The sequence below is a fragment of the Dermacentor albipictus genome, chromosome 8, assembly GCF_038994185.2.
Source record: "Dermacentor albipictus isolate Rhodes 1998 colony chromosome 8, USDA_Dalb.pri_finalv2, whole genome shotgun sequence".
NCBI classification, from domain to species: Eukaryota; Metazoa; Arthropoda; class Arachnida; order Ixodida; family Ixodidae; genus Dermacentor; species Dermacentor albipictus.
In genome coordinates this window covers 73340148-73355487 of record NC_091828.1, presented here as the reverse complement: position 1 = coordinate 73355487, position 15340 = coordinate 73340148, and the positions used below count along the sequence as shown (strand labels likewise).

General features: G+C 45.3%; 1 protein-coding gene across 5 annotated transcripts in view; it reads left to right on the top strand.

Moving 5' to 3' along the window:
• Nucleotides 1-15340, top strand: part of LOC135920839 (uncharacterized) — a 250850-nt gene that overhangs the window by 30846 nt on the left and 204664 nt on the right. For 4 of the 5 annotated variants that reach the window (XR_011507723.1, XR_010570340.1, XM_070522869.1 and 1 more), the window contains exon 2: nt 5794-5916. The exons of the other annotated variant lie outside the window; for it this stretch is intronic. Coding sequence is in view for 2 of the 4 variants with exons in the window: in XM_070522869.1 (XP_070378970.1) it covers nt 5794-5916 (123 nt within the window). In the remaining 2 variants the exon portion in view is untranslated. The remainder of the gene's footprint in view (nt 1-5793; nt 5917-15340) is intronic. 5 annotated transcript variants of the gene reach the window in all.

The window sequence follows — 15340 nt, the reverse complement described above, 5'->3', positions numbered from 1 at the left end:
TGGGTTGCGGAAACGTGGTGGGTAAGAAGATGCCGGACGGGCTGGAATCGAAGAAGCCGGGCGGGTATCAGGACGATGGGCCGAGCAGATGGTGTGAAGACCCATGTTTTCGAACTCTTGGCGGACAACTGCCTGGATCAGTGAGACTGTGACTGCAGATGTGTTGGTGGGACTGGAGTCGAAGGCAGACGGATAGGTGGCCTCGATCTCACGCCCCACGATCCTGGTAACATCGGCAGTGTTGTTGGGACGAGGAGTGTAGGCACAGGAAGATGTCGCTGGGGTGTTGGGCAGACGGGCAAAATGCTGGTCAATACGTCGGCTTTCAGTGAGTTCCAGGCGGCGGCACTCTTCTATAACAGCATCCACCGTCGCTACGTTGTTGCAAACGAGTAAGTTGAAGGCGTCATCGGCAATGCCTTTGAGGATGTGGGCAACCTTCTCGGACTCAGTCATGCGGGTGTCAACTTTGTGGCACAGAGCCAAGACGTCCTGAATGTGCGTGACATAGGGCTCTGTTGACGTCTGCACACGGCCGGAAAGCGCCTTCTGCGCGGCAATTGGTGACCGTAGGGGTTGCCGAAGAAGTCTCGAAGCTGTCTTAAGTGAATCCCAACTGGTGAGCTCAACTTCGTGCGTACGATACCAAACTCTAGGTGTGCCACCGAGGTAAAAGACTACGTTGGCGAGCCTAATAGTAGGGTCCCACCGGTTATTGCGGCTGACGTGTTCATACAGGCTGATCCAGTCATCGACGTCTTCCCCATCTTTGCCCGAGGATACGCCAGGATCACGGGGAGCGCGGAGAGTGATGTAGGTCGTCGAGGTGGCAGCAGGTGCCGGAGCCGGTGGTGTCGGGTTGTCGTCGCCGGGAGCCATGAATGAAGGCTCGACGTACCGTCCACTGCGAAGCTCCGTGACGAGGTACAGGGAACATCCACCTCCACCAGATAAGTTACGGAGGAAGACGCAGACGAAAAGCTATGTACAAGTATATTTACTAAAAAATACGCTGCGCTTGGCCAAGAGGCAACAGCCCGCGCTAGCTTCTAATCGTCGTCGTCGTCTTCTTACTGCTCGGCTCTTCGTCATTGGAAATACTATCCCGTAGCAATATTATATGTGCGGAGTAATGGCAAGGCACTAGATGAAAAATGGCTGTAAGTGATTATTCTCAAAGCTTGGCTTTATGTGTGCTGCAGGGGCGCCAAATGAATTACGTAGGTATTGTCCCAAGAAGAAATGCAGCAAGAGATGTGGCTGTGAAGAAATGCGCAGTAGTACAGGAATATATTATTATACGTACAGGAAAATAGGTACTGACTTTGATTAGTATTCTGATACCGTATGCCGCTTTACGGGTTAATAAAGATATGTGGGTTGTAAATTTTATATGATTGTCGAGTTCTACTCCAAGAAATGTTGCATGGTCAACAGCCTCAAGCGAAGTGGGACCAATGTGAATGCATGGCTTCTCCCACGCACTTTTTGCGGAGATGAAGAAATTACAAATTACAATTTAGTAGCATTATTATTGAGCATATTATCTCTGAATCAATTAACGTTTCTAGCAGAGTCAGCATCAAAGCAGGATATCAGCGATTCCAAGCACGTGTTAGAAGACTAAATTGTTGTGTCATCAGCATACAAAATACAACTAGAATGTTTAATGTGTTCTGGAAAGTCACTGATGTACACGAGAAATAAAATTGCTCCTAGAATTGAGCCTTGTGGAACCCATCTGCTAATAATTTTGTACGAGAATGAGTATCAGAAAAAGAGACGATATGTTTTCGATCATGTAAATAACCGCGATTTAAGGAAAGCGCTGGACCACATGCGCCAACAGCCTTTAGTTTAGCAATAAGTATGTCATGACTTAATGAATCGAAAGCTTTCTAAAAATCAATAATCAAGGTACCAGCCAATTTACCCGTGTCAATGGCTGTATTAGGATGATCAGTTAAAGTACTTAGCGCTAATTGATGAGATGACAAAATACTGAAATTTGTGTAATAGCTTGCTAAACGCACTACGTAGAATCGGGCAATTGCCTTACTGAGAAAGGATAAAATAAATATAAGGCGGTAGCTTAATAACCAGTTTTCGCTACCCTTTTTGAAAACTGAAATACCTTTGGCGATCTTTAAGCAGCTAGGAAAAACGCCAGTTTCGAAAATTAGATTTATGTGTGAGAGTGTGTCGCTGATAATATGACCTACAAGCTTTACATGAAATGAGTGAAAGGTATGGCGCGGTTCGGCGATGTTCTATTTAAAATATCATCTGCAATTTTCCACTGTTCTTTGGAATCGTTGCCAGCACGATCAATTTCGTTCTCATAATGCTCTTTAGTAACGTTTTTAAGAAACCTGCTCAAGATATTCGGGTAGCACTTGTAAGAAGTCAGCAGGGTCAAATTAAATGGCTTCTTTTTTGCTTTCTTTATAAAGATTCTCTTTTCTGCGCACGCATTTAAGAAGATTGTCAGTCATGCACGGACAACTAGGTAAAGCGAACCTTTTCTTACTCGTGGTTATTGTTGTTGATTCGTAAGTAGCGTTAGAAATTAGATTGCTAAATAATTCGAAGGAGATTTCTTGATTACTTTGCGGCGTATCAGGGTTCCAATTAATATATGCGATTTTCCTAACAAATGAAGTTTCGTGAATATTTTTTAAATAATAATATGCAAGTCCAGAGTATGCATATTGAAATTTATACGCACGAATATTGGGCAATGATAAGGTAATGAAACTTCAATGACACCAGATCCAGGAGGGATGATGAGGTTGGACAATGCATGGTCCATTAATGTATACGAACCATTATTATTATTAGGCAAAGGACGAGTCAGTAAGACGAGCAACTATTTACAGTTTATATTTACAAGAGTGGTTGCAGCGTTGACCGGTCAGATTCACAGCTCCGAGCCCAGTTCGTTCTTCCTCCTCTTTTCTCGAGTGATGGTGCCCATGCGCCCATACCAAAAGCGTGGAGCAATAATCCGCCGAGTAGGTACAGTTACAAGTAATTCGAGGCCATGACCACTCAAGGTATAAGCAGGGTATGATGAACTGTGAACATCTAAATGGTTAATACTGATTTCACCAATAATAACGATGTTTTTACGTTCTACCGATAGCGTGTGCGAAACATGATTTAATTCTAAGCAAAATCATTAATGCATGACGAAGGTGATCGATAAAGAGAACCAACAACTAAATTTTTGGCGTCAATATCGAGAAATGATGCATTCAGCTCAATACACATTGATTCGCAATTTATTTGATTAATTGGTAAATCCTGACGCTTGGAATATTCTAACTCTGATGAAATGAAAACAGCTGTGCCGCCATGACTGCGGTCACTCCGGTGACAGTATTCTGGTGAATAAGGTGGAAAAGAGTCAGGTTGTTATCGACTACGCTGAGCCAGGTTTGACTTACACATATGCTCGAGAAGTGGTGCTGACACGATGATAGGAAATTATAAATGTCAGCAAAAAGTTTCCGTAGGCTGCGTACAATAAAATGTGCGACGATTGAAATGAAATGCGTGCATTAAAATGTCATGACTGTGGTGATTTGAAAACTGCTTAGTATATTCTTAGCATTTCCTATTATCAGGATAAAACTGTCGTGTGTGATAAGCAAGATTTTATGGCCAAGACGCTTACTTTATGCTGGCGATCGCTCATTCATATACGGTACTCGTTGCGGCTTCTGGCGTCAAAGGCGGAGAGTCACATGGTGCGACTTTTCTTGCAACTTTACAATTGCGGAATCGTCTTTCGAAAGCAAAGCGCATATGCAAGCAAACAAATTTGCAAGCCAAATCAAACCTTGTAAAAAGGGCATAAAAACGTCGATCATTGTACATAAAGAAGAACGAACATTCGTGCCATATAAACTAAGACCTCGGGGTTAATAAATCTTATTTTACAGCTGCAGATGACTTCGCATGGGTGCCAGACAAATTAACCAGGATATGCTCTAAGTATTTCGTCAAAAGGTAACAAAGCACGCTCGAAAGTCATCCTGACAACAGCCAGACGCTTTTTACAAACGTTTACAAAGGGCAACAAGGTGACGAGAACAAGCTGATGAATAAAAACACCTGATAAATAAGTCTCGTTTCTCTCACCTCATTGCCGCGCGTAGCGAGTCGTAGTTGCGCCAATCACGTAGGCAAGTAGTCCCGGTTCTGTGCCCAACAGTGAGCCATGACAGACCGCTTAAAACGGCTTGGCACCAACTCTGGAAAGTACTTGAATTTGTTTGATAGCGCCTTAGGCTTCTTAGTTAACCGAATATACTGGCAGTGATACAGAATCCTCGGTAGAGATCAGCTTTATACAAATGTCTCGCCACGTAGGAGAATTGCACCGTATGGGTCTGAGTGAGATCGCTTGTTTATTAAACGGTTCCGCGTACTTCATGGTTCAATAGTGCCCAGAAACACCGTTCCTGCAAGTAGAGTCGTCACGCGTGATTCGCGCCGGCAGCGTTCGTTGCATGAGTTGTGCCAAATCACTTTCTGACACAACATATGCCTCTAGTTCAGATGACTCCATGAAGTCATCGTGCGGCGGGTAAAGCCCGCTGTCATTAAACGGGCACCCTGAAGACTAGGTTTACTGATTTCTAATAGACGCCTCTCTGTTGGCGACACATTCCTCATTTCGCTGAGGCACGTTCAACGTCGCTGCCTATCATTTGATCAATGACTATGTCACATCGTTACTTTTGGTCACCATACAGCTCGTTCTGGACCAGATACCGCTGCACGGTCACTTTGGGTTACGTTGTTTTCTCGATCTGCGTTCAGTTCATCGCGCTGCGCACATCGAAATTGAGCTTCACGATCGTGATCGCAGGGAGTGGTATAGATTTTTTTCACTTGGACATGCCTAATGTTTACGCATTGAAAAGCATGTTGTGCAGAAAGCATCACTTTAGAAGGGTGCGCTTTCAAAACGAAAATTGCTTTGCCTATTTCCCAGAAGTTAGGCATGAGTACGACATGTGCAAAAGTCATTTCGTCTATGGTGAAACGCCACTGGTAGTCACATTCAGGCGAATAAACGCTAACACATGATCAATGTGCACCTATTGTTGAGGTGCTACAACGTCAGAAAGTTTCTATCTGGCGCTAGCAGCTGCGACGAAAGGGCTAGAGAGTCTTGGCCAATAACAAAACCGGTGTAGAAAAACCCAGCGTCTAAATGGACGAGTGTCCACGGGATGAGAGAACAATGCGAGACGATGGCTCGCGCCCAACAACAAAAATAGGTAGTTTAGTAGCACGAAAGCACGAATTGGCTTGAATTGTTTAAGCGTCGGCTCCTCTGTTCAAAGGCAGGGTTCAATCCCAGAGTCAGTGATGGTTTTATTTTTTTAGGGTGGCCCGAAAGAAGGCGACAGAGGAACGTACCTGCCACTAAGTGCCGGAAATGAGCAATGAATGCTTGGTATTATAATATGAGCCAAAGAAAAAAATAAAAATGTGCGGAAGAACGAAACAAAAAACAGTCGCGCTGATTGCGTTCTTTAAGTGTAATTCAGTCGTGCACCTAGAAGCTGTATCTCAAGGTCAACCTTTCGAGGCAGTTTTCTGTAGTTTTTACACTCAAATTATCAAGCATGGGCACTGTACTCAGCACAACAATAATGTCAGAGTCCACTCTACATTGATAGTGTGTGAGAGTTTGGCACCAAATTCGCCTACTAGTAACAGCTTCGCTATTAGACGGGCTCAGCCCCTGAATTTTCCTTTCTTCTCGGATTGCAGTCTCGTTTTCCAGAGGGAGAATTTCCGGTTTGTGACGGCAATCGAAAGGCGAAAATTACCGCTCCTGAGGCACTTACGAGAATACCAACAACACTTTCGATGTGGTTTCAGCGAAGAAAGAAGGTATGACACCACTGTATTTTCTCTAAGGAAAAATAATATTTTCGTAAAGTTATATTCTAAAGGCACATGAGCACATGCGTGTAAATAAATATATTTACTTTTTCATAATCTACATATCTGGTCTGTAGATCAAGCAGAGTGCTTTTTCTTCTTATTGCTTTCGCCGTCATTGTCACCTGAAGCTTTGTCGCGTGACAGGTATCCCAAAACACCTCCGCAAAGAACGCCAGATGTCGCATTGTTATAATTATTTCGTGAGTAGTTGGAATAAAAGTGCCGCTCAGCGGACGTAGTACAACATAAATGTCAGAAGAATGTTGGGCAGAACGGTTCTCGTCCCTTTGCTTGGATGCTCGAGCATTTAAAAAGCGCTTGCCTTTTTCATCGCGTAGTGGGCATCTTTGCTTCTACACAATTTGACAACATTACGAATGTCAGAATTCATTTAAGATTATCTTTCTTTTTGATATCTTGCCTGTAGCATGGAAATCGTTTTTAGACTACAAGAGAGCTTGAGCCTTTGTGCAAAGTTTTTTGTCCTATGTCCAGGGGTAGAAAATAGAACACGTGGGCAGTATGTACATCAGATGTGTGGTTATAGTGAACTCAAAGGCTTTGACAGATGTAACAAATATTTCAAAAGGTATTGTCTACCTTAACGAGTAAATTTCTGAGAGTTTGGTTTGTTTAACACTCGTATGGAAGGCTGTTGTCATTTTCGCACTATTATGTAATAAGGACCCTTAGACCTCTAGACGCACCAAATAATGTCACCCATGAATCATATCATTTGCACGCGTAAGGGCTTAAGAAATTTCAGTGTGCAAGTACCGCCACAACTCAACTCGCCATACTGTGACGCTCTGGCCTAAAGATGAGGTCTTCGGCGGAACACCTCGCACATGTCCCGATGATTGTTACAAATTGCTCACGAAATTTATTTTACTATAATATTTCTTAAGCTGAATTGCTCTTTTATTTACTTCGATTTACCAGTTAATACTCCTTAAGGCGAACGCTGCCGTCACTCAGAAATTGGGCTCAGGTCGCAAATAAATTACATACTTGGCGTATATCAAGAGTGGCACGCTATAATTAAAGCAGCAGCTTCCACCCCGAAGTACATGAATTACGTCTTCCGCATTTCTACGTGAAATGACCCCAATCATTGTAATTTTATATTTTACGCTTGTGCAATACCTCGTAGGCGCAGATGCCGTCTGTGTCACTTTAAGCGCGGGCTTGGCTAACTTAAGAAATCAGTGGCGAATCAGTGCCGAGCATTGAATACGAGGGAAATGCATGAGCGTTGCGTCGCGCCTCTTTGTCGTCGCATATCTATAACATAAAGCGCAATCACGACATTGCAAAGTGTAGTTCAGGCGCTCACTCGTGCCTCTTCGAGGAATGAGATGTGACTGGCCATTGTCTGCAGCAGACAACTATTAGCTGCTCTAGATATGCAGGGTGTCCCACGTAACTTTGGCCAAACTTCCAAAATATGCACGTGCCACGTAGCTGGACATAACAAAGGTAACCTTGTTTGTAGTCGCTTGCAGATAGACTACTCTTATCTCATTTCGACTAATTGCATAGTTTGACCTAATTAAATATTGAACTTCTGATATATTTTAGTTAGATGAGAAGCGTCAGTGAGAAAATTCTAGAGCAACACGAAAAAATCCCCACAGAGCTTTCTGTTCAAGACGAACTGCATGTGTTTTGCCTAGCATGAACGTAGCCCGCAAATACACGCTAAATTGACGCGCGAAAGCCCGCTCCAGGCACTTTGTGTGTATTTGCGGGCTACTTGCAGGTCCCGAAAAACTCTTTTATGTAGCACATTTTGAGCAACAGAAAGCTGTATACGGTTTTTTATGTTGCTCTACCATTTTCTCATTATCGTCATTGAGAAGATTATTCATAACTTGAGTAATGATATTTGAGAAGGTTAATAATTAATTAGGACTAATAATCTAATTGGGCATAATAAAATAGATAACTTGAGTATGCCCAAGAACATCAAATACTACCTCTGTCCTCACCAGCTACCTGGCATTTCCATATTCTTAACGTTTGGCTAAAAATATGTACGACATCCTGTGTATATATATATGAGCCTGTGCGCGTGTGTTTGTGCGCACGTGAATGTGCGTCTGTGATACGGTAGTCGTAATTTCAATGACACGGGGCGAAAGAGGTCTAGGCGTGTTCGTTACCAAATCGCAAAAACTCGCGCACAGAAGAGCTCTATTTAAAGGTCTAGGGATAGACCCCGCAGCTTGCTGGAGTGAATTGAAAGAAGACCCGCAAAGAATATTCAGTACATGTAGACCCTGTCGGCTTGAGAGATCTGTGCCCGACGAATAGTATCCAAGGTCCGGTTGCTAGAATAGTTACCTGCCGGTGCACTGGTTTCCACAGCGAAGGACCGCGTCCTTCACATCGCGCAAACATGCCTTCACATGTTGTTTGAACTCCAGCCGTGAAGCTTCGGCGAAACGCTAATAGCAGGGAGCCAAGGCTGGCCCACATTCTCACAAATATCACTCGGTTAATTTATACCCGAAAACAATGCACTTCAGCGAGTGATATACGATGCATCAATGCCAGAGGTGCCCAGATGTTGCGCTATGTAAACAGGAGGCCGACACTCAGCGATGACGCTGAGAAAGCCCTGAAGTTGAAAAGCGTGAAACGGACGCAGACATTGTGCCCGCCGTGACCATGTCGCAGACCGGGAATGCGACGTCAACACAAGGTCACTATTCCGACAAGGCTGCTTGGTTTTAACCGAGAGTAGTCTCTGTCATGAAGTTTACTCTGTTCGTGAGTCTGCACATGAACAGGCGTGTTTATTTAGCTTACGTTTGCTGCAACCTTGCTGCACTACAGCTACGAACAGTAACCTTCACGCAACATTGTAACTTATTATTATGACATTCACAGCTTCTCATCCTTCATGGGGAAACTGTTTTTGCGCCAGGACACAGACGAATGCCGCAGCATTGTCCTGCGCTAGTCGACTCCAACTTCTGCATTCAAGTTTATCATTTCATCATGCCACCTAATTTTCTGACGTCTTCGATGACGCTTCCCTTCCCTTTGCAACCATTCTGTAATTGCAATCGTTGAGCGATTACCTACCATTTGCATTACATGTCCTACCGAGCTCCCTTTTTCACTTACTGTGAGCCAAGATTTAGGCTATCCCCCTTTGCTTCTTTATCCACGCCACTCTGTTTCTTCCTCGTATTGTCTGGCCTTACATTTCCGTTCCATCGCGGATTTGGCCGGCCTGGGACCAGAATATAATTATTATTGGCATCAAGAGCGCCCAACTTATTCGTCAGGTCCTTGCGATCGGACAGCTCAAACTCGGAGGACAGAACCCGAGCGGTTCAAGCCTACCTCAAGTCATCGGACAACACAAGCCATGGTGTTATTCAGGTGGATCCCACAGCCACTGAAGCGGATATTACTCAAGCCATTTATTCGTCAGAGGCTCCAGTAGTAGGAGTCCGAAAATTAGGAGAGGCCAACGTAGCAGCGATGACGTTCGAGGGCCGGAGGGTGCCTTTCAACGTTTATTATTGGGGCGAACCTGTGCCGGTTCGCCTCTACCGCACGACGACGCCAGCCTGTCCCCGATGCGGCACGATGGGACATCGCGCCGATGTTTGCCCTAATCCACAGGCCGGTCGATGCCATTCTTCCGGCGAGACGGATCTAGAAGAGGGCCACGAGTGTCAACCCAGCTGCCTCATTTGCGGGGGCCCTCATGCCACAGGATAAATTCAGTGCACGCAAAAGTACAGGGGAGGCGGTGCTGGAACTGGGGCCAAGCGGAAGCCCGTCAATGGAAAAGCCAGTAAGCAACATCACTCCAGGAGCGCAGGAGGGAGCGAAGCCCCCGACCTGCAAGCTCGGACGCAGGGGGCGACCCCTTTGCTTCGACCGCATGCAGGAGCCTTCAGAGGGGGCCCCAAAGGAGGCGGTCGTCCAGCAGACAAGCACGATGGGTCAGAGCCAGAACACAGTCACGGGAACAAAACGAGCAGCAACAACGTTAGCTGGGCCAGTGTGGTTGCTTCGCCTCCCCTCACGTTGTCTAATGAGAGACTTAGGGCTGAGAACGAAAGGCTCAAACTAGAAATACAACTTAGAGAGAAGATGGCAGCGAACGCGACAGGAAACTCTAGAGCACTTCAGGTACCCTCAGCTCAGGCGATGGAGGAGGACAACCGTCCCCCGCTGCCGTCAGGTAGCGACTAAGTCACCTCCTCGTATGTCAGAATTCGGCCGAAGAGCTTCGGGCGGCAGCGTAGCGTTGGCGGCTGCACCCTCGACAGAGGAGTGTACTACACGCGCAGATGTGGACGCAATTACAAATAAATTCAGTTCACGGATGGAAAGCATGGAAAAGCGGATGCGAGAGGAAATCGAGAAAATGGAATGTCGCATGCTGCCAAGCCGTCAGGCTAGCGTAGCAAGAATTGAAGAGACGCTAAGCAAAAACATTGAACATAACTTACAAGGAATGACAGAGCAGACAATTCAAAAAACGTTAGAGCCGCATCTCTCAAAACTCCATGCTTACGAGATTAGGATTGACCGTAAGTTACAAGAATTCGCTGAATGCTCGCGCACTAAGACACCAAGATTGACAGGAAAAATGGGCACCAGGCAGATTGCGTCTGATGATGCGCTTGACCTGAGTAAAGAACAAGGACTGACCTCTTCCAGTTTGCAATATGGCTCGTCAAACTAAGTTAACAATATTACAATGGAACTGCAGGGGTTTTAAACGTAATCGGGAATCTCTGCAACAGTATGTGGACTGTCTAGATGAGAGGCCGGATGTAATCGCGTTACAGGACGTTAATGTCGCAGTTAAACTCAGGTCGTACAGCACGCATCAAACTAACACTTCGATAAAAACAGTACGGCTTCAACTATAGACCTCTAACTTAATGCTGAAATAGAGCATGTGTTTATTCGTATCCTCGCTAACACTTGTTCCTGTAAAGGGGCGTACGTACTTAACATATACAGCCGCCCTAAACACAGGACAGCAGTCTGTGACGAAATTTTTCGAAAAGCAATGCAGGCTGCAAAAACTGCGCCTCTCATTATAACGGGGGATTTTAACGCGCACAGCTTTCTTTGGGGTTACAACAACGAAAACGTAAAACGCGGGAAACTGGCAGCAACAATATCAGATATGGCTCTTACTATTCTGACGGACCCGCAGCATCCTACAAGAATAGGCAATAGCGTTTCAAGGGACACATGCCCAGATTTAAGGCTAGTCGAAAATGTTAAAAATTGCGAGTGGCAAAATACGCACGAAACCTTAGGCAGTGATCATTATATACTCCGAATTTGCCTAGACCCCAACAAGCATCGTAAACACAGGGGACAAGCTCGGGTTACGAATTGGTCGCTTTTTCGAGAGTCCGAGAGTCCTCAGCTCGACTCGCCTATTGAGCATTATGAGCAATGGGCTGAGTCACTTCTAGCTGCCAGAGAGAAAGTCACGAGAACGCTGCACACCTCAGAGGATGTCCCGGCAGTCGAAAACCACCTTCTCCACATCTGGGAGGCCAGGAGAGGCCTCACCAGAAGGTGGGAAAAGCAACAACACAATCGCAAGCTTAAAATCAAGATCGCTGAAATTACACGACAAGCGGAGGAATACGCGTGGACCTTAGCCATAAACAACTGGCTAATCAAGTGCGACTCATTAAGAGGCGGGCTTGGCGTCAAGTCTACGTGGAGCCGCCTGCGATGCCTCATCGAACCCAGCAAGACGAGCGAGAGCAGCAGCGGAACCTCAAAAGAGCCCTCCACGGCTATGAGGGTACGGATGAGCAGCTGGTGGCAGCCCTGACGAGCACATACCTCTGTACGACCAAACATGACGAGCCTGTGTTGCAGTATGAAGGCAAAGATAATCCAGAACTCGACAGAGACTTCGAAGTAGAAGAAATACAGGCGGCGCTACTAACCATGAGAAGAGGTACGACGCCAGGACAGGACAAAGTTTCGGTCGGCTTGCTCGCCAACATGAACAAGAAGATGCTAGGCCAGCTGACGGATTATATCAATGAGTGCTGGAGAGCTGGCAAGCTGCCCCTGGCGTGGAAATTGGCAGACGTCAGCTTTATCCCTAAGCCGGGCAAAGAGGTAAATATTAACAACCTCCATCCGATTTCGCTCACGTCATGTGCCGGCAAGCTGATGGAGAAAGCAGTGCATGCCAGACTTTCAGCGTATTTGGAGGAAAACGATTACATACCCCACACCATGTTTGGCTTCAGGGAGCGCCTATCCACGCAAGACGTACTGCTGCAGCTCAAGATGGAAGTTATTGACCCACCCAACAAACGCCGTAGCAGAGCCATCTTAGCCCTAGATCTCAAGGGCGCTTTCGATAATGTGAAGCACTCAAAGATCCTGGAGAACCTGCGGAAGACACAGTGTGGAAGAAGGACTCTTGAATACATCAGAGACTTCCTACTAGACAGACAGGCTCATGTAAAAATCGGAGATTTTAGGTCCCAGCCAATCCTTATGGGCACCAGGAGTACGCCACAAGGGGCCGTCCTCTCCCCTCTGCTGTTCAATATTGCTCTTATAAATTTGCCTGAGCAACTCGATCGCATAGAAGGAATTCGGCAGCCCTCTATGCAGATGACATCACGGTCTGGGTGACGAAGGGCAGTCTGGGGCAGATGGAAGAGGCGCTCCAAGAAGCTGCTTCGACAGTCCGAAACTATGCCGAGGAGTGCGGACTGCGCTGCTCTCCGGAAAAATCGGCACTTCTAATCATGCGCAGACGAGAAGATGAAGCCCCGGTCAAAATTAGGGTGCACGACGCTGCGATCCCTGAAGTGGAGACAGTGCGTATCCTGGGATTACTGGTTAACAACGAGGGTGTCAACGCAGCAATGATTACTCAACTCCGTACATCATGCGAACAAGTAATTCGAATGATCACACGTATCACCAATAAAACGAGAGGGATGATGGAGAACGACACTCTTCGGTTGGTCAAAGCCTTTATAATCAGCATAATTGTGCACGTAGCTCCGTACCTTCGGATTAAGAGGTGCGATTTAAAACATTTCGATGTCATGATCAGAACAGCATATAAGAAGGCACTAGGACTGTCGGTCAAAACATCTACAGAGCGCTTATTGCAGTTGGGGGTGCACAATACAATAGATGAGATAATTGAGGCCCACCTACTAAGTCAATATGCCAGATTGGCAGGAACAAAAACAGGACGCAAGGTACTAGAGGACCTAAATATCGGCTGTCCTTACTATACGGCAACAAGACAAGACATTCCGAAAGAGTGGAGGGGCAAATTCGCGACACTGCCCCTTCCTAAAAACATGCACCCAGAATATCATCAAGCAAGGAGGAGGGCAAGAGCCAAGGAGATGGACCAGATATATTCTAAATTAAGGCCTTACACGCGCTAGTAAGGTTCTTGCGGTCTACGGGGCTTCACGACAGACTCTAAGAATGCCGCCCCCTACCGCTCTGTAGTGTACGTGCTTTGTTCGTGCTTGTCTCCCTTTCTATCTCCCCCTTCTACTCTGTTTCTCTTTTTATCCCTCTTCACCCTTCCCCCTGCGCAGGGTAGCCAACCGGAACTACCTCTGGTTGTTCCGGTTGGAACAACCAGAGGTAGTTCCAACCGTAGTAGGTAGTAAAAAAGATTGCAGTATACCCATCGACTGGCAACAATGAACCTCGATTGATTTATTAAGTGTATTAGTTTACATTTTTACTAATATTAGGGACAGGATGCTTGAAGCCTGCTTCACCTCCGCTTCGGGTTGACCGGGTGTGGCGCTATCACCTGGATCGGGCTACGTTAACATTTTTACAGTTGACGCACAAACAGATAATCTAAATGGAGCTCTTCATTTATTTTGTGCATTTAGGACTGTTTACGATAATTTTTATTTTGGGCAGAGTGCTTGAAGCCTACTTCACTTCTGGCACGGGTGAGCCCGGAATTACTCTGTGTCCGGAGTCGGCGTGTACGCTCACCTTTTTATGGTGGGCGCAGGGACACGAAAAATAGAAGGAACCCTAACAATCATTGCTGCAAAAAAGTGCCGGCAACGAAGGTATTTGCTCCCGCCTGGAAACTAGTAAAGCACTCAATGGCCAGGGGCATTGGCTAACGGCTGCCAATTGCACGTGTTCGTTGATGCGTAACAGAGATGCACATATTGGTGTATATTTTTACAGAGTAGTTTATGCGCTAAACCACTGCGCCACAGCACTGAATATTTCAACCTGCAGAGTTTTATTATTATTCTTCTTATCAAGGCTTGCAGTCGTTAGGGTATGGAACATATTTAATGTCTGCGCAGTTCGAGCGGAAATACATTTTTGGTATTTCAGGTAGTTGTTCTTCGGTAGTTCTGAAATATTTCTTGGTTGTCCAGAGGGAACATAATGCAGGTTCTGCAAGTACAATGAATGAAAATGATGCTAAGCACATAATCTTACAAAGATAATTCAGTATACCCTATATTACTCCGGCATTAAAGCATTCATTCAAAGCTGTACTACTGGTTATGAGGGGAAGGATACTTTCTTGCCCAAGTGGGAACAAACGTTTAATGCGAGAGTGATTAGGCATATGCCAGTATATCTTATTATGTAATATGGACACATCAACGCAATGAATAGACAATGTTTAACTGCATTTTTAATGACTATGTGGGATACTTGTGACATTAATTAGTTTTAGGTCGTTCTTGCAGAAACGCATCCTGTATTCCTAAATTTGGGCTAGTTCACTTGCTTTCACATCGTTGGTAAAGCAATTCCGATGTGAGAAGTCATAGCCATGTAAATATGAGCCTTGCCTACATGTGAGACTATCGGTTCATTGCTGCGAAGAAACAATAGCTTAAGCGAACTTCTTGTGAAGCTGATTTTTATTCATGGGGAGCTCGTGTACATCGGGCCTTTCGTGCGAATTGTGCAAGCCTTCCTTGTGCGTGGGTTTACAGCTCCTGTGCTGGTTTTTGGGATTCTGCTGAAGTATTTCTGTATAGAATTTGCAGTATTTCAAGTTATTCCCGATTCAAGAGTTTGAACAAAAGTTTTTGCCCCATGCTCAATAGAAGTTGTTTCAGGATAAATATTGTTTATGTTAAATACATCTTAATTGCTGTGCTAGACTTTTATTGCATCCATGTATATTGCACCATAGTTGTAAAAAACAAGATTCAGATGTACTACGCTGTAGATGTATAGAAGCTGTGGATAACATTTAGGATAATGCTGAACAAAAAAAAACTATTCGAGCCTTTCAGATTTCCGAAGCAAATTTTATTATATATCTATTCAGTTATTTGCATATCTATTTATAAATTTGCTTACTTCT